The sequence below is a fragment of the Colias croceus genome, chromosome 3 (genome assembly GCF_905220415.1).
Source record: "Colias croceus chromosome 3, ilColCroc2.1".
Lineage (NCBI taxonomy): Eukaryota > Metazoa > Arthropoda > Insecta > Lepidoptera > Pieridae > Colias > Colias croceus.
In genome coordinates, this window is record NC_059539.1 from 10,243,980 (window position 1) to 10,265,755 (window position 21,776).

At 31.5% G+C, this 21,776-nt stretch overlaps 1 protein-coding gene across 1 annotated transcript; it reads right to left on the reverse strand.

The window, feature by feature from the left end:
- Positions 1 to 1,066: 1,066 nt before the first annotated feature.
- LOC123706186 (carbohydrate sulfotransferase 11) lies at positions 1,067 to 21,022 on the reverse strand. Its single transcript, XM_045655353.1, has 4 exons — positions 20,523 to 21,022; positions 19,860 to 20,117; positions 17,951 to 18,155; positions 1,067 to 1,357 (listed from the first exon to the last, which is right to left on the reverse strand). The coding sequence occupies exons 1-4, from the start codon at positions 20,772 to 20,774 to the stop codon at positions 1,125 to 1,127; spliced, it is 948 nt and encodes a 315-aa protein (XP_045511309.1). The 5' UTR covers positions 20,775 to 21,022; the 3' UTR covers positions 1,067 to 1,124.
- Positions 21,023 to 21,776: the final 754 nt, after the last annotated feature.

The window sequence follows — 21,776 nt, forward strand, 5'->3', positions numbered from 1 at the left end:
ATACACTTATAACAAGGTAATTTCATTAATCTACTTAGGTACAACAGATCACTGTACTTGGTTTTATTTATTACAATTATTACAATAATTGTACATACAATGTACATACCTACATTAATTATATATAATCACAATGTACAATTTTATATAATGCACTCATTCGATTTAAACAATTGTTTGGAAGTAAACACACAAATATTTTACACCTTATAATGTACAAAGAGATTCTTCATAATTATAATACATATACATACATACAAAATCCCCGTGTTTCCAACCAAACTCATTTGAAACAGTTCGACCGATTTTATCATTTTTTTGGTTATTTGGAAGTTCTGAGAATGGGTCGTAAACTTTTTAATATCCCTATTGTTAATGGAATCTTGTTAGAACAAACTTACCAATTTATCAATTAATAAAACAACAATTCAATGATAAAATTGTGTGGAACTGAAGTAGCATCATTGTTAAAAAATACATAAAAACATAGTTAAAGATAAGATATTTCATCTATAATAATTATACAGATTGCTGAATTGAATTCGACACTCGTATTACTGAAATACATTTATTTCAAGATATCATTTGATAATTATCTTTATAATTATGATAATAATTATAGTCTATAGAGTAGAGAACACGTACTAGAATTAGTAACAAATAAACAGGTGTGTTGATGGAAGAACTCTAAATCATAACGTAGTTTTGGCTCTGTTGTGACTAATCAATATTCAAAGTATCAAGTAAAAAAATAAATAATTTCATATTATTAGTATTGACGTCAAAAATTTCAATTCATTTAATTTTAATATTTAACGTATTAAACTTAATATTTATATAAAATTGTCTACAAAATATAAACATCTGTCTTTCAAATATAAACGCACGAAAATAATTAATTGTATTTATTTTACTTCAAATAATGAAGCTGTTTTTATCAACTCTAAAAGTTCCTAGAAAAATAGACGTTTTAAAATTTTATAAGGAAATATATAGTTGCAAAAATTACCCACTACCACTGGGGAATGTATTATAATATTTTGTTTATAGTAGAGCAATATCCCTACCCTATATTATTTAATTCCTCTAGTCGTGTGTTCACTCCCTTAACAATAACACCAAAATCAACCCAGATCAAAACCAACAATATTATCTAGATCATAATTAAAGATTCTATAATCATATTTGTATAGTTTATACAACCTTCGTATTAAAGGTAGTTCCAATTGTGAGAAATAAGAGCGTAGTTTCTGCGCAGTGCCCGAAGTATGTGCAAGTCGCGGGAACTGTACTATGTTGGAGGCGTTGATCGTGTGCAGGGCTAGTAACGAGTCGTCTAATAGTGTTTCGTATTTACCTGGAAATAAAGGCTATATTAGAACGGCGGTATTTATGAGCTTCCAAAATATGGCATCAGAGGTGTACATTATTTGAAATGAGCATTCACAAATATTACAATAGATATAACTGAAAATATACATATTAAGGATTAGTGCAGAATATTGTATGCTTTTTAATTTATCGTTGATTGTAAAGATTGAAGAGCTTGACTGTGAAACAATTCAATTGAACAATTCTCAGGTAATGTGAAAAATATGATCGTCAGCTGATAAATAAATGGTCATTACTCCAAAGAATAAAACTACAAAAAATAATATTGTCCCCAAAATGTCGGGACAAAAAAAAAGATCTCTTTATATTCTTCAATGTCTATAGACTATTAATTAATTCTTAACGGCTCTATTCTGGGAATGATTATGTATATTTATTTAACATTTTACTGAAGTAATCGGTATAAATTACACTTTTGCCGAATTTCTTATATTAAACCTACATACTCTATCAGCTCTACCAGCAGCTTTAATCTTACGTCACCGCTCTTAATGCGAATTGCCTCAATAGAAATAACAGTTATTGCAAACATTCCATATTATTCAATTAACCTGACTAGCTCATTTCCCTTTTGGGGTCGTAATTAAAAAAAAATCTTAGAACCTGATTCAACGATTTTTTATACGTGGCACACATTATTACATACAAATCTCTTTTTATTTTTAATAGATACATAAAAATTAAAGATATAATGTTATTTTCCAAGATAGGTACTTAAAGTTAGTTGCAGTTACCTCGGCACGGCACGTTACGACAATACGACTTACGACAATAGGTCGCGAGTTCAAGACCCGACCGTTACTTACTAAAGTGCATACAATAAACTTCCAAACTGTACGAAGGCGAACACAAATTTGACATTACGTTGCCCATATTTGCGTGAAACTTAAAGGAAAACTTGTTTGCTAATTATTAATTACTTATGAAATAAAATATCTAGTCAGATCTTTAATAAAAAAATACATTAAATGTCATCATCTTCCATTCCAATATGAATGCAAAAAAAAACACATAACAGAATATACAAAAATTGCTTAATTCTATATTTAGATTGAATAATGGCTTATCTAGCGAACCCAGAATTGAAGTACAGTCAGAAGCATAAATATATTACTATTTGCAGATTAGCAAAAATATCTGTCACAAGAACGAGTTCAATAAATTCTGTCTGCCCGTATACAGCAAAAATATCTGACATTAGTAGGCAGCATAATAAAGTGGCATCAAAATTATGTGACGAAAATGTACAGCAAATAATTGTGATAACCTCACACAGCATAAATATGTGACGTCACCTAGGAGGCAATAATATCTGACACAATTTTATATATCTATATTTCGATGTGATTCCTCATATAAACCATAAATATGTGACATCAACTAGGTGGCAATAATATGCCGGGCGGTGGAACGGGGAATGTAATCCATCGTCCGGTGCGGTGAGGCGACTTGAGACGTGTTCCGCTCATGCCGCCAACGGGAGGGAAGAGCAGGCAAACCTCCTTTCCTGTTCTTGGCTTGCGCCTGGCCTGGAGATGGGCTGCCGCCGAGGGGGTCGCGGAAGAATTCTAACAAATACCCGCGGCCCCATCATTAAAGCGGCTCGACGGAACACAGTGGGGTTTTAGTCGGTAAGAATCCGACATAACCCACGGCTCCTTCCCCGGGGGCCGTGGGTATCTTTGGAAGATTTCCCCACTATTAAAAAAAAAGGTGGCAATAATATCAATATTATCTGACACAATTTTATATTTCTGCATTTTTCATCGATTCCTCACAAAAAGCATAAATGTGTGACATCGTCTAGGTGGCAATAATATCTGACACAATTTTATATTTTTGCATTTTGCATTGATTCCACACAAAAATCATAAATATGTGACATCAACTAGGACGCAATAATATCTGACATCAACTAGGAGGCATTTAATATCTGACAAATTTTCATATTTAAGTATTTTGCATTGATTCCTCACAAAAAGCATAAATATTTGACATCAACTAGGAAGCAATAATACCTGACATCAACTAGGAGGCAATAATATCTGACGCAATTTCATATTTCTGTATTTTGCATTGGTTCCTCACAAAAAGCATAAATATTTGACATCAACTAGAAAGCAATAATATCTGACATCAGCTAGGAGGCAATAATATCTGACACAATTTCATATTTCTGTATTTTGCATTGATTCCTTACAAAGAGCATAAATATGTGACATCAACTAGGTGGCAATAATATCTGGCGTCCATGACATGTTTGATATATTATAACATAGAGCGCCGGTATATGTCTAACGCGATCATTGAATGACGACATTCAATTGAATGACTAGGCCGAACGTTGATTTTGCAACCGTCACTCAACGTCCAACTAGTTAGCGGATTATAACATAGCCCTTAGGATGTAAGGCTCGGATGTAAGGCTCGGATGTAAGGCTCGGCATATTGTTGAACTAGCTTCCGCCCGCGACTCCGTCCGCGCGGATGTCGGTCTTCGCGTGGATGGTTTATTTCTCCATTTTGAGTAACTCTGACAATGACATCTTATAAATATCTATTGGACCCAAATACGGGTAGGCCTATAATAATAAGCAACGTGTGTTCGCGGTTCTACAGAACAACGTCTATGGATAAAACTGAAAAATTAATTTTTTCTGCGTATTTTTCCAGGATAAAAAGTATCCTATTTTACGCCCAGGATAATAAGGTATAATTTTACCAAGTTTCATCGAAATCGAACCGTTAGTTTTCACGTGATGCCTGAACATACAGACAGACAGACAGACAGACAGACAGACAAAAATTTTTTTAATTACATATTTGGGTTTGGTATCGATCCAGTAACACCCCCTGCTATTTATTTTTTCAATATTTTCAATGTACAGAATTGACCCTTCTACAGATTTATTATATGTATAGATAGATGACTATTGCGTTCATTGAAAAACAAAAGTTTCTGAGAATTTACACTATCCACAAGAAGATGGTTGCGAGCAGCGCTGGCGCCTATTTCTGTGTATTTAAAAATTATATCGAACTCAACCACACCACCATATCCAGACCAACGACTACTGTGCTAAATGACGTTTAGAAATTGACGAGTTGTCCTTTAGTCATTAAATAAATGTCGTCATGAATGAAATGAACGCGCCAGTCATTCAATCAAATAGCACATTCTACCAGATGACTGCGACATAGGTATATAATTATTATGTCAAAAGCCGCTAACGTCAAACAAAACAAAATAAATTCAAAATGTGACATGCTAGCCGCGGATAGATCATAGAAAATATATCACTTAGTGAATATTTCAATTTAATCGTGATATAATATTATGATATATCTAGACATAAATGTAGTATGCATACAATAAATAACGTAAATAATATTTATTTGTTTTGTAAATTTTAAATTCAACTGAAAATATAATCGTGTCAGATATTATTGCCTCCTAGGCGACTTCACATATTTATGCTGTGAGAGGTTATCACAATTATTTGCTGTACATTTTCGTCACATAATTTTGATGCCACTTTATTATGCTGCCTACTAATGTCAGATATTTTTGCTGTATACGGGCAGACAGATATTATTGAATTTGTTCTAGTGACAGATATTTTTGCACATCGCCCCCTAGGCATATATTATTGCTCGTGACTGTACTGTCATTTTTTTATATTAAAAAAGGTAAGAAAAGATAACAGTTAACACAGTACAGTGTCTGATATTTCCGACAGGCGATAATATAACGACTTGAACAATATAATCAGTCAATCAAGCATCGAATTTATTCATATTATACATTATTAACACTTGCTACTATCAATTTTACTATCAAATGAAATAATTAATAAGGTAATTAATAATAATGCTTTGATTAGGTACTAAAGACTGCTAATTTTTAAATATAAATCATAATTTATATCGATATCATATATTTGGTTAAATATCAAAGTTCAACGTCGTTTTTTATCTAAGTTTTTTATAGATAAACTAGCTTTCCACTCGCGGCTTCGCCCGCGTTTTTAGAGAAAACCCCGCATAGTTCCCTTTCCCGTGGGATTTCCGGGATAAAACCTATCCTATCTCTCAAGTTGGATCGAACTAACTGCACATGGTGTGTGAATTTTATTATAATCGGTTAAGTGGTTTAGGAGTCCATTGAGGACAAACATTGTGACACGAGATTTATATATATTAAGATTATTTAGCCTTTGAATTTGTAACGTACTAGCTTCCCGCCCGCAGCTTCGTCCGCTTTGTCTAAAATTTTTCTCGAGAACCACTCTATCTACTATAAAAATCTGCATCTAACTCTATTGTGTAGTTTTAAGCATACATAGGGACAGACAGACAGTGATAAGCAATTTTGCTGCATACTATGTAATTAGTGATTAATAATTAATAGTCAGTGATTAATTATAATTTTATTCTAAGCAATATCGTCAAATGTTTCAGTTTTGCGTATGAGCAACAACAAGCAAAAATTATGCAATCGATACTTTATACATTTATGATTTAAGTTTTATCAATAGTGGATCTGTTCAGTCGTTTTACATATTTCTAATAATATCATAGATACAAGTGATAACTGCGTTAAAAACAACCGACTTCAAACTTGCACTTGCAAAATTTACAAATACCTACAGACAAAAATGCTCATAAAATAAAAACTACTGGGCCTATCCGAATAAAATTTTTATGGGACCAATTCGACACCATCCCGCATCGAACAAAAAAAGAATCACGTAAATCGGTTCAGAAACCTCGGAGTAATCGGTGTACATACATAAAAAAAAAAAAAAAAAACATATACCGGACGAATTGATAACCTCCTCCTTTTTTTTGAAGTCGGTTAATAAAATAAGAATAAACCCACGAAAAACAAGGGATATTATATTTTTACCATACTTTGAATTAAAGTATTTTGTGGGTATCTTTTGTTTCAAAACAATATTTTCTACAATGCAATTAGAACGTGCGTCACATCCAAAGCTTTTTATGTCAAGTGGTAACTATCTTATTATTTAGATGACGTCACAAGGCGCAGTAACGACACTTTAATTTAATGTTCGTGTTTGATATAGCAATTAGATCAAACGACATCCGACAAAAAGAACGAATTCATGAACCTTTGTTTCACAATTCTAGTAATTTTGTATAGTTTAGTATCAATTATTGTATGAATAAGGATGCCATTCGAAACATACCTATAACTCTAGTGTCTGTCAGGTACAAGGAAATTATGTATGCATTGATTATTTATTAATTAATGTAAAAATAGTAATTGCGACGTAGCTGCATAATTTATTATATGAAGTAGTTGGATATTTAATTAACATTGATTTAGAGAATATTTTCTACTTCAGCGACTTGCATAAACTGTATTATTAAAATTAAAATCCAAATTCAATTAAGAACAGAGATCATGTGCAGATGCAGTTATTAGTCTCGCAATTTTCATTTTTATTATACTTAACGCTTCCATGAGGGTTTTAATTACACACAATGCTCCATTAGAAAAAAACTGGAATACGAAGAAATTAATTGTATTTATTTATTAACGCAGCATGTACAAGACTATAGTAATAATTTTAAGAGTTTTGCACACACAAAACAAAACAAAATCATACAAAAATACACATATTTATTATCTATTGCATTTTAGCATTGACATTGAAAATAAGTGGGGTCAGTAACATATTCAATAAGATCTTTAACAACTTGTAGGCCTTCCTATTCATCTTATTGAGAATCGCGAAAAAAAGAGACCGTTGGGTCACCTGCTTGTAAACGACCACCAAATTAATAAAGGATGCTTTTCATTGGGGTAAAAAGGATTGACAATGGTATAATAAAGAACAAGACTGGGAACGGTACGAAAAAGTCAATGACCCCGTAGCTACATACCAGCATTACCATCTATAAATCCAATCCACTTCAAAACGAAGCTTGCTTTACTACAATCCGTGTCATAAACACTAAATACACACTTTAATTTCTTCAACTGTGTAGTCTTGCATATAATAAATAGAAATCTAGGTCAGAGGGTCGATTCCAGGTAATATAGCGGCTTATACGGGAACCGGACCTAGAGAACTGCATACTTCACTATACACAGAATATTTTACTATACTTAGTATACTGTGACTATAGGTACTTAGTGTCATGTTGGTAAATGCATACTAATTCATAATACGATACCATCTATGTACGTGTTACGTTCCTAGTTCACATGGTTGAAATATGAGAAGTTGGTAAAAAACGAAGTGTGGAACTCGGGGACTGCCGCGGTAAAGCTATTGCATGCTATGCCTTCAAGCCACACCTGAGGAGAGCGTGAGGTTTTTTCGTTACGGAATTTCTCGATTCGGTCCCCGCGCTCAAGGCCCGCGATAGAACCTATGCAATAGCTTAAAAATGTAGTTTCATGAACTATCGACATGGGAAAGGATGTGATAGTCAATGTTCTAATAAGCTGAATTTTGGATTTGTGTATTTTCATAGAAAATGTGGTTTGAAGAGCTATATCGCATCAGAATAGATGTGATTCATAAAATGGATTTCGGGATCGTAATTTGTATTCTATTTGAATAAAATTTAATATTCTTCTTACCTATGGATCAAATTGTACGAAATGTCACCAAGAGCGGAGTGATTTTGGAGATATCTGGGATAAAAATGATATTACGATAATGCAATAGAATTACTTATTACAATAATGGTGTTATTAGGAAATAAGTTTTATTAATTTCAATAAATTGAACAAACAATAATACAAACTTCACTACAGATAAACGAGTTCCGCTGGAATCTAGAATCAGCGACATTGCGACATTGCGACTCTACTTTATTAATTCTTGTTTAATTAAATTAATTTTTATCAATATCACCAAAGAATTGTTATGAGGAGAAATCAGAATTTAATAAACAATCCACGATCGATAAGACTATTTTAATTATTATTTCTTGCATGCACTGTCGCTTCCACAGCTCAATTGTTTAAACTTTGATAGCAACTGAGTCATAATAATAAACTTATTCCGATGCATTTTATCTTATCTTACTTTTTTATAATGCTATTAATGCTAAGTTTAAATATATGTACTTTATTGATCCTTATTAATTTTTAATCAATTACATAAGGCAATAGTAACTTGACCTACTTTTTAACCGACTTAAAAAAGGAGGCTCGCAATTCTACTGTACCTATCTTATTTTATATTAGTTGGGTATCTCATAAGTCATAACTTTAAAGGATAAAAAACTTATTATTGATTTTTCTGATAGTTTATTTTAAGTTGGTGCTTTTAATGAGGTCGATTCGAAGCCAAACCAATTGTTCCAAACCTGACTAGAAGTTTTGTATAATCCTATGAATTAAAATATACCTATTTTTTGTTGTTGTTAAAACATTGATTATTTTTAAAAAATCCCAATCAAAGCGATCGGCACGCGGTCCTCCACTAGTATAACCTTTTAGACCACCCTGTCGATCGTAATACAATTAATACTACACAATCTGTTCTAAGCTATTTACCACAAGCTGTGTTTATCTCGCACATCTCAGAACAACCGCGGTTCAAGGCGCTCTGCTATTGAAAACCGTCAATTATACGAACATAATTTATTGATAAGCTTTGTTTAATATTAAACCTGAAGAGGTTCACTGGGGAGGGAACTTATTGAGGTCAACTTACAGACAAGACTTCATTTAGTGTTTAGGAATGATAACATCTATCATTTTATATAGTTGCCTTTTTATTTTTAACAGTTATAATTTATAAATTGACAAGAAGCCACATTATGCGGTATTATCATCATCAGCACCAAAATAATGGTACCTATAATCTGCTAAAACAATTCGCTTGGACACCTCAACTTTACGTCTACAACTATAAAAGCTACATCAGAGTTTTATTTGCCTATTATATTTATAGTAAACAATGCTTGTTTAAATCTATGAATATACTTACGAAAAATATAATGTTACAGGCGTTACAGCTTATCATATGTATAACCTATTTATTTAATTTTTAAATACTTTATAGAACCTACACACGTTAACTAAAAGATAACTCACCTCATATGAGGACGTTAATAACTAGCTAAAAAAAATAACTCTAAAATATTTCCATATACCATGTACAATATGTATATTTTATATTATACCTCCCAGTCGTTAAATCTCGTTGTTGACATCATTGATTTATTACATCGAGGTGCTGTCTCGACATCAGACATTATAAAAACAAACGAGTTTTGATTTTTTACTAACTTCAGTAAGTTATTTGTGATATAACGTAAGCAAGGTCAACAATATCAATTTGCATTTATTTTAATAATTTATCGTAGACGACAAAGTTTAAAAACTTTGTTTAAGATAGGTATTATAAAAAGTGATATTTAACTATCACCATGTACATCTCTCTATGTTAAAGAATGTACGATCATGTACGCACGCAGAACTCAGAAGACAGTTACGCAGCATTTACGCAGTCATAAATTCATCAGAAGTATTTTTATTGCTATTATTTTTTTAATAAAAATTTGAGCGAATAGAATTTTAAGCTATTGCATAGTTTGTCATAAACAAAATTGATTGAAACATTTATTTGTGTGGAAAATTATATCGTATTGGAAAATTTTATCCTTTTAGCACGGTATTATGCAAATTAAATGACGTGTTGAGGGAATAATTATGCAGAATTAATTCGACTTCTCATTTCGGATCTCGTTCTAAAGTAACAAATTATCTTGTTGCAAGATACGTAAACAAAAGACATGAATTCTTCGCTAAAACGGGAATATCAAACGGCAGACAATAAAAATGCAACCTACATCCGCTTTCTCTGCATATCTAGAGGAAACTTACTTGTAATTTTATTTTTAACTTAACTCATGTATATAATATAATATAAAAGTAGATATAACGCAAGTATAACATGAATTTAGATCTCATTTGAATTGTTTGTTCATATGTAAAAGGAGTTAACGTTTTTCGAAACTAAAGTAGATTGAATAGGTACCTATATCTAATAATTTCATGATAGGAATTGAAAAGAAACGTTTTTTTTTTAATCTTTATACACCATCATTGAACAAGTTTTATATATAAATTTAGGAAGAAATCTATAACCACATCATGACCCTGAAAAATAGACTTGCTTCTAGGTACCTAAATGCCTTTTTTATAAACAACATTTCGAAGCGAAATGTATATTTCAAGTCCAATTTGTATATAACCGGAAAAATATAAGGATAAAAACATTGATAGATTTCTATATATTTGGGTTTTATCAATACTCTGCTTAATTTACTAAATTACCCAATGTGATAAAAATTGATAATTTCACATCATGAACCAACTGACCTGTAAAGATAGCGAGTTAATAATAAATACTTGAGAATCCCCTTGTGCTGGGTATTAAAGGAAAATGTGCATTTAATTATATGCTTTCATCCCTACTAATATTATAAATGCGAAAGTAACTCTGTCTGTCTGTTACGCGGGCCACGGGAGAAGCCGGGGCGGACCGCTAGTTATTAATATGAAAAAGCAGATCCAATCTAATTTTGTAAGTAAAATATTATGAAATAAAATAATAAAAAAAACCGCACAGTAATCATTATGTAAATATAACCACACAAATACTATTAGTAATAATTTATTATAATTCTATAATTGAGTCGATACATATCAAACTCCGGTAAGTCCACTCCCCGCCAAAATTGAGATAACAATGGCGCCAATTTTGAATTGTAAAACTAAACCAGTCTGTACTTTTCAAAGTTAGGTAAGTCAATCGTATCTATATTAAAATAAGGTCTAAAGTAAATGTTTTTTTTCAAACGCCGGTATGTCCGTCGACAGTGGTTTATCAAACTCAGGTAAGTCCATTTCGACCAATCACAGCGCAGTATGGCACTAAAATGGCTGCCATTTCTCTCAATTTTGTTGAAGCTAACACGTGTGACCAATGCTTATAAATCGTTTTAATTGATAAATGATGGAAGAAAACAGTTTTACTATAGAGGTGGTGGTTCTAGACAAAGCAAGGAAAAAAACAATATCAAAAGCTAAAACAGACAAGGCTCCGAAAACAGCTAAAAGATAAATGAAACTAGACGCACAGCACACGCACAGTAGTTATTCCCAGCCATAAAGCCCAGGGCCGTACTGAGATTTTTCAACCGTTTTGATTTATTGAGCCTTCTCTTTGACCAGCAGTGGGATGATAAAGGTTAATAATAATAATAATTTGTATCTTTTAATTTACATATTTTATTTTAATGTCCAATACTTACAACGCGCCGAACTATCTACCTATTTCCACCACCTCAGTACGTCCCAAAACTAAGTTCTATCAAAGTCCTGTAAGTCCATTCGAGATTTTTCAAATTCCTGTAAGTCCAAGACGATGTTTTTCAAAACCCGGTAAGTCTTGCTGGTACATATCAAACGCCTGTATGTCCAGATTTAAATCTAATTTTGTGGCATAATCATCAAGTAATACGTTTCTTTTTCTTCGTAAAAATAATTCTAATGTATTATATTATATCCGTCATAAATTATAAAGGTCCAAACATATTGTTTTTTTAAGTTATTAAAAATACCTCGATTCCCACATTTCTGTTAGAATGGACTTACCGGAGTTTGATATGTATCGACTCAATTATTTTTTATACGTCTATATGGTTTTTGATTATAAATCTCTTCCTGTATCTCAAGGTTGCATGGAAAATGCACAGATGATCGAGATCGAGTATGTGATCGAGAGTGATCTATGGACAGAGATGAGACAAATATTTACAAGGATTTCGTTGGTATTTTGAACTTTTTATATTTAATTTTTAGCACATATAATATTATAAAGCTGAAGAGTGTGTTTGTTCACAAGCTCTTCAGCTTTTAGGAACTACTGGTCCGATTTGAAAAATTCTTACGGTGTTAGATAGCTCATTGATTGCGTAAGGCTATTATTTTATAATCATGCTACGACCAACAGGAGTGGAGCCACGGCCACGGGGTTGAAACCGCGAAGCGGCTAGTTTAAAATAAAAATATTCATATATTTTATAACGTTAGCCAGTTCATTTATGTGTTAAAATCTAGTTAATATCTAAGTACCTACTGGGTCTTCAATGTTGGAATTGATGCAGCCAACATTGAAAAATCGACACTATCAATCTGCGATTTGTAGTTTTAAAACTTATAAAATGTAACATTCGTTTTCATAATATCATTTTGTTTATTGTTTATAGCCTATAATAGCTAATATATTGCCTATATTTACCTATTTAAAGTTTTCGGAACGCGTTTCAAGTTTTAGATTACGCTTATCGTAGCAATATGTGGTTATCGAGAATAACTATAAGCTGACAAATAATATGACGACATTATAGGGTGACGCAAAACACACCTATTTTTCGGAAATAACGCGTTACAACTATGTGACAAAAACATATGACGTTCAACGGTTCAAACTATTGTGATAAATGAACTAACTTCCGTAAAAAATAATTAATTTTGATGGCAAGTTAAGTTAAATTTACGTAGTTTAAACGCGAAAGACTTAGTAAACTCTCCAAGGCTGGAAGCTTTTAGATACGTAAAACGAAGAGATTCTAGGAATTATTCAAACGATAAAAACAAAGTTTTTTAAGAACTCTATAAAATGTGTTTAATAGAATTACAGGTAACAAAACCTACAATCTTAAAACTACACTCTAGAACGTAACCATAAAAAAAAAACACACTTTTTCCGCAGCTAATGACTCTTCGAAAGTATCAATAATCCGCTTAACATCTATCGATTTATTAATATTGAACAATACAAGAACCACGCATAATGCATATAAGTACATCTTCTTAATAAGACCAACAGCATAACCATTCAGACATTGGCCTTAACCTAGCCATTACATAATACAAACACCGTTTGATTCCTCACAGTTCATGTACCTAATTGAATTGAATCCCTTTATATCGTGAGATACTTGTTGCAGTTACGTACCTACACGTACAAGAGGTTATATAAATAAATGACATGTTTGAATATAAACATACATTTGATGTGTTAATTACGCTAAATTACTATTTTAAATGAGTGGTAATAATTGTTGTGGTTAATTTTATGCATTTGAGAAATTATAGATTTAAATTGGAATACATTGGCTTTAAAAACAAAATTTAAATATCTCTCCGCCCCCAGAATAGCACGCGTACTAAAAAAACTCAAAATAAAACTTACCAACTGAGAGTTAATTTGCATGGCAATCTTATTTTAAAACTTTAAATCTATCCGTTTACCAAATTTTAGGTCAATTTTATACTAAGTTTTAGCGCGATAGTACCTAAAACCTATAAAGCATAACTCCTCTATGGCAGCTATTTTCTGCTGACTCCTAAATAGTAAATATCCAACACAAATAAAGGCCAATACTTTCCCATTCACTTCAGAGCATTGTCATTGTGCATCTGATAGCATCTCAGTCTGCTTTATATCCAAGAGCCTCATATTATGACCTCAAGAGAATCCGTCCATTGTTAGAATTTGGGTTAATTAATATAACAACATACTTATATTGTTTTGATTCTTATTCTCTATGAAATAAAGTTTATTATTTCAGTTTTGTACACCTAGGTAACTAGGTATATTGTGATTCTTATTATAATTATATGCAGTTGAGTTTATTATTATAGTGCTGAACTAATTAAAACTTATGTTATTGTCCGAATTTACGGAGTTTCAGCAAAAAAGGTGTTCTAGGATATTTAATTAAAATTAAGTAAATTAGAATAATGATCGTGGGAATAGGTAGGTACTTTGTGGATGCAACCGGCTATTTATTTTCGTGTAATTTACAAAAAGCACTGAACTCCCGTAACCTATGTTAGGTACCATAACGACGGAAAGTTCTCAATTTGTCGCTAAATTTTTCTACATTTTAATAGTAGATACAATTTTTCAAAGACGACTAAAATCGACTAAAATAGTCAACTAAATCAACGGATGCGGATTTTATGAGCATGTTAAACTACTTCAAACAATAGACATAAATTTACTGAACCGATCTAAACCAAAGTAGAGATGGCTGTGATTCATTCACAAAGAATTTGCATATGGGTCGAATGTAGGTAAGTTATTATTTTGTAGTAAATTGTGTAATAGAAGCCAATTGTTGTTTTATTTGGAGCACGGTTTATTGTTACAACTTCTATAAAATAATCAACACACGCCCTACATAAATAACCTATATAATTATTATCAAACATTAAGATTTTGACCTTATAGCTGTATGAAGATTATCAAATAAATTACGTAGATGTAAGTTCAATGTCATAACCATTTTTTGTGATAAATTTTGTTTCATGTTGAATATTGAAAAGTAATTAGTTAACTAATTACCTAACCATCAAATAACTATTTTAAGATAATGGCTACTAGGTATATACCTATTATACCACTAGATGCATTAAATAGAATTGTGTGCAAATATTAAACTTTTATAAAAGTTACCTACCACGTAACTTAGAATCAATATTTATAAATACTGTAAATATGTAATTTATTTATTTAACACGTCATAGTTATCTGTCGCGCTCGTGCGCTTGTTTGAATTATCTAATTATTTTACCTTTTGCCTTTGTTCAATTAAAATTAAAAAAATGCAATATTGTTTCCATTTGTTATGAATACTAACGATCTTAAATGTCTTACACATTTTATTCACTAATTCAAAAATTGGATTACGGATATAGCGCGCGATAAGGTCGAGAAATTTCCTTGAATTTATAATTCTTTCGTTTATTATGATTGGACCTACACAAATTGGAAAGATTTTAGATTTAGATAAAATACGAAGGGTATTTTTAGTCAATAAAATCCTTGGACAGAAGGATAGTTATAAAAAAGAGTCTGTGTACTTATGTAGACGCGTTAGAATTTATACTTCTTAAGCATATGGAAAAAATACTAGAATATACAACTTGAACATAGTTATCAATTTTCATACCACCTAGAACTAACTTCATGCTGTTAAATTTAGGTGTCGGTGTTGTGGGTGTGCGCGCGCACCGTAAAAATTCACTTTCATCATTTTTCTCCATCGCGATCGCGCCGAAAGAAGTATAACTTCAAAAATCTGTAATTAAATGAAAAACCTCTACCTATATGTTTACTAGGAAATATTATTAACTTTTTTCTAAAAACTACAAACCGCATGCGGCATTTGTTCATCTTACAAAACCAGACAGCTTGTATCCGCTTTGCTTCTAAAAATAACATCAATTTAAACTCTTCTCATTATGTTTTTTCGATCAACTTCGACAAAACGTGCTTTAGGATATTTAATATTTATATGTATTATATTTATGGATTGTACGTGGAAGTTGTAATATTTTATGAAATATTAAGAAACGGTGGATATAAGGCTCTTCTAGCTACTTGTGACGAATTTGTTCTAAAACTAATCATATTTAAGATTTTTGTTAGCAACGCCCATTTAGGCGTTACATATCTGATTATTATTATTAATTCCAGGCATTTTTCCATTCATTTTATGCATATATTGCGAAAGTAGAAACATTTTCTTATCGTGCAACTTTAAGAATAAGCCTATTGTTTTATTTATAATTATTTTATTCAATGTAGTACCTACACAGTACGAGCATATTAAACATTTTTCCCATTCACATTTTTTATTGCATTATTTCATTAATTAATGCATATACAGTAAAGATCTCTTCTAAGCGATAAGGCCATTATTTGCACGAATATTATATTAAGTAAGTCTACCTAATGAATTAAATAATTTTCATTCACTTCATAAGAAAACCAACTCTTATATTTAACAAAGATGCATTCATACACACACAGCAATAACACACGTCCACTGTATAACCCTTAGATTACAAAATAAAGTACAGATGGAGCATGACAACCGCCCGTCGCCCTTGTCAAAGAAAATACGAAATCAAAAACAAATACGTCGCTGCACCAGTGCTATAGCGCATATAGTGTCATGCAATACGTCAAAAAGGGTTTGCAATTTTAGTAAAAAATGCCGTCTTGTGATAATAAAACGCTGTAAAATTTGTTCCCGAAACCAAAAAAAAAGATAAAACATCGTTTCACAGGTTTTCTGTAGATTATTTGGCTGATTTATTTCTTTAATACGAATAATAATTTTACAGATATGAAGGAATACAAAACTTCAACGTATGTTGCCAGTATTTTGAAAATGAATTTGCCATTTTTATTGGTAAAACGGTAAAATGGTTAAAGGATCTTCAGGGTAATGCTGTTGGATTTTTCGATCGTGAATGTGATTATTTGTATAGTGCACTAAAGGTTCATGATAATTACTAGATTATTTTAATAAGCATAATACATTATTTTGTTACTTTTATAAAGCTTAAAAACGTCATAGTCGTTTTCGCTAGCGATTTAATTTATGTGAACTCCATGATGGATATGATGAAAATAAAGTGTCCCGTATTCTCGACTAAAAACTACCGCTATTCGTATTCATATATTATGAAAAATAAAAAATAATATAATTATTATAGTTAATATTGAAACTTTTTTTATGTAATTTATTTAATAAAAAATTGAATACAATTTTTTTGTCCATATATAACTTTAGCAGGCAGGTACTTTATGTAATAAAAGAATTTAAATAAAAATTAAAACTTGACTTCTCATCTAATATATAAAAATCAATGCCACTTTTCGTTGTAATTCCATAACTCGAGAACGGCTGAACCGATTTCGATAATTCTTTTTTTATTATATTCCTTGAAGTACGAGGATGGTTCTTATGTAGAGAAAACGTTAATATGTACCACGGGCGAAGCCGGGGCGGACCGCTAGTTTATGTATATAGCCTACGTCACTACCGCCACTAACATAATAATTCAGATCATTGCAATGAAACCTCACAACTCAAAATCGGTCCAACGGTTTATACTGCAGGGCGTGTCAAAGAAATATTATACATACATACATAAACTCGAAAAACATAACCCTCTTTTTTGCGTAGTCGGGGAAAAATTTGGGAATTTTTTCAATATCTGGCAACATTACACGCACACAGAAGCACCGTGTACGTACAGTGCAGCGGCGAAATGACAGCACACATAGCTTTATTGAAAATGACGATAAATTATTCGGTTTAGTTCGGCAACGCTCCATCTGTCTTTTATTTTGTAATCTAAGGTATAACCAATACTAGTTGTGCCTCCGGTATCATCCGCATAATATAAGGATTTTTCCTTCTCTTGCAACATTTTTAAATTCCGCCCCCCTCCTATCGATTATGGTTTAGACACAAAATAATTGCAGTAATCCAAATCCATAAAAAATATTAAATAGTTACAGCGTCCCGTAGTTACTGAAAACAACGCGTTCAACCAACCAAGTTCTTCCATCTTTACAACATAAGTAGGTATACAACCAAAGCACAGACCAAAGTCTTCATCTTACAATAAATTTAATCTTTACAAATCTAATAGAAATTCTTTACAATATAGGTACGTCTATTTACTCACCAACTAAAGTGTACTTGATAAGGCACGGGTGACATAGATTGGTGATGGGCTGCCAATGCTCATTGTTCACCACATCAGCTAGATCACCAGACTTGTTGGTGAGGAACAGCGCAAATTCCCGGAACGTGACGTCATGCCCGTGTTCAAGCGATTCGTTGCTAGGGTTCTCTCGGTACGCTTTGATGATGCGCTTGCCGACGCGATCCTGGTTAGAAATGATTGTTTCTTTTTTAGTATCGTTCTTTTTTCAAATTCAAACATGTTTCGTTTTTTTTATTGTAACTTTTTTTTCAACCAGTCTCCTTTTAGAAGTCTCTTTTTTGGCGTAGATATATTATAGCATAGTAAAAAGAGAGAACACAGCAAGTTGAGAAGACTTGCATGATGAAAATCTGTATTGTTATTACAGATTAGGGGCATTACCAAAATATTTTCATATCAATATCTGCTTATAGGATTATGATGATTGACTTTAAAAGATATGATAAAATTTATGCATTCAAAGTTAGTCGAAATAGAGCAGTTTCTTATAAACGGTGTAGGATAATGAAAAACAAATGCTGAATGATTTATTAGTGCGATAAATAGTAATAAACGTATTTAGTTATTGGCGCGGGCGTAGTGAATCGTGACGATACCTTAGAACCAGTATGCGTATATTAAATTACGAACTATAAACATATTTGTGTGTTGATCATATTTGTTTTGGGTACTTTTCTATAAAAATATTCTATAAATTGGGTATATACCTATAAAAAGGACGATAATAATTATTGAAGTGTATGTTTGTATAGTCAATATGTCTTTGAAAATTTAGGTGATTGGTGATATTTATGATATATAAAAATATGTCAGTAAGTAAATCAATGATTGTGTATTCTAACAACACATTTTTAAAGGATATAAACTTATACTTCTTTAAATATGTACAAATGGAATATTTTGTTTAATATATTAAGTTGCCTGTGGTATTTTTGTTAATAATATGTATAAAAGTGGCAATTAAAACCAATAGTAGTAATTATTATATAACATTAGTATATGAAGACTGTGGACATTTAGCTAGATAATAATTCTGAAGAACAAGGAGCATTTGTAAATTCAATATTTATCTTTTAATAATATGTACATACTTATAATAATTAAATGCATACTAATTAATTATACATGATCCATTATGATAGTATTTCCTTGAGTAAAGTAATGTTAATGCTGTCTTACAAAAAAACTGTTAAGCTTTGATTGGCATGTGATTTTAAAATAATTATAATTATTTATAGAATAAGCTCAAATTTCTACAACTAAATAAATGGCTTGTTTTTGAATTCCTGAAGTATTCAGCATCGAACAAAAAAAGAATCACGTAAATTGGTTCAGAAACCTCGGAGTAATCGGTGTACATACATAAAAAAAAAACATACCGGCCGAATTGATAACCTCCTCCTTTTTTTGAAGTCGGTTAAAAATATAATCTTATTTCAATAGTGTCATATGTAAATTAAAAACATTTTTAATGATAAACATTGTTATTGTAACAGCAATCTCTTGTGATTGATATTGGCAGCATAAATAGATTTTTTTCAACAGCTAATAAATGTCCGACATTATCAAGTATAATTATTGTCGATTGAAGCAACCAAAAACAAGGTCAGTGTAATATAATGAATTCAATGATATTTATAAAATACATATCATTTTTTCATTAAGTTTTGATGGATATTTTTCCTACTGTTACAAAAACTCAGACCAAAAATGTTATTTGTATTAAAAATAAATGGTTGCTCCTTTAATAAAAATCGCATGTGGAAATTTTTATACTTAAAAATAAATAAGGATTTCTACTGAAATTGCTTCTCATAAATAGTTAGTTTATTTTAAAGACAGTAAAATATATTAGTTACCTTCTTACCTGAAAATACTTAGCGCTCGGTGTATCTCCCTCCAATTTATTTCTGTATGCAGATAGCAATCTTTCAAACGGATTCCGAACTATAATCATCTTATGATAGTTCTCCAACATGTGGTCCCTCTCTTCTTTTGAAGCTGAACTGAGATTCCGGAACATTCCTGCACTGTGTGCTAAGTTTCCAGGAATAGCTAGTACATCTGTATCGTTCCATTTGCCACCCAATATCATTAGGATTCTCTTCCAATTTGTGCATGCTACCTGAATGTTTGTGAATGAAAAAAAAATAATAATAAGTACCTAAGTCACTTGTCAACATGAGATTTTCGAACTTTAAAAAAAGTTAAATTTTTAGAAAAGGTAGTAAATTAAACAACAAAAACACTAAACTATGGATGTTAATAATTCCTTAAATACAATATTAGTATTCAAAAAAATATAGTAGTTAGCTACTCAATCAAAATTAAACATGAAATTTACTTATTCAATATTTAAAGCAGAAAGTTCCAGGAATAGCTACATTTGAGTTTTAATTAAATGAAATAGGAATTTAAACAATTTGCATGTGGGATTTTAATACAATGCTCATTAATCAACACACTAAGTTATGAACATAAAAAATACAGACGCTAATTCGAAAATACTAGTTCACCTTGACCATCTCACCTTAGGCACATAGCAGTATAGAAGCTTGTGTTGATCGTCTATCAAAATGTGCTCCAACTGACTTGGTGGCAAGTCGTTGAGAGTAAACCTGAACGGAAATCGGTTGCATATCTCCTGTATCAACTCCTGCCTCGCGAGGTTCAGGGACTGTGTCAACTCCAGAGAATGTTCACCCGTCACTTCGTTACTGAGACCGTCCACGCAAAATATTATGCTCACAAACAACACTAAATTCCCGTTTGAGACACGCATCTTTCGCCATTAGACACGAAACACGATAAGTAAAAAAACTTTCTTTCGTAAATCACAGTTTACGTTCTTTAAGTGGGACAGCCGCTAAAATGGGTATATAATTACGATATAATATTCACTGTTTGTGTGACGCTTTTGATTATACTTTTCAGTTATTAAACTTGGAAATATTCATTTTTATTTACGATTTTATTGCGCTAGTCGCGCTAACGATAAACACGACCACCTCACGCGACACTGACAGCGCCACTGACCAATATATTACTATACTCTATGCCACTGACAGCCAATGGGCCATGCCGGCCATGGGGCGAACCGCGAACCGCGAACCAACCGCGAATTTACAAACTATAAATTCAAATTTGACAGATATTGACACTTGACATAATAATATTAGGAATTCACGCGTGCATATTTTGGTGGTTTGAACACTTTGAGCGGGAATCATTATTATAACATAGGTAGGTATAAAAAAAAATATTATTATATTTGTTTAACATTGTTTATTTATATATAGTAGAGCCATTCTAATAGGCAACATTTGACAGTTCATCAAAATTCAACAACGTAACCTAGTGACGACGACATAGAATAACATGATATTTCGTTTTGTTAGAACTGCAAATTTGCTTAACTTTTTCCAATTATGATTACATATTTATAATAATAATGACCGATACAAGTAATTTTAAGATTTCATTTTACTGATAAATCATACTAAACATAATAAACAATTTCTGAATTGAAGAACTGACGTCGCTACAATTTTGTGTCAATAAACATTTTTCTTTTTAAATACCAGAGACGTTACTCTAAAAATCGAAATCTGACATCTAGAATCGAATGCATTGATTACTTGTGAATAAAAATCATCATAAATAAATTCGATTGACAAAATGTTTCAAATCCGTATCGATTAATTCACTTTAATCGATGTTTTTAAGCAGGTTACCTCTCTTCGAAGATAAAATTGATAGACGTCAAATGTTGCCTATTAAATTG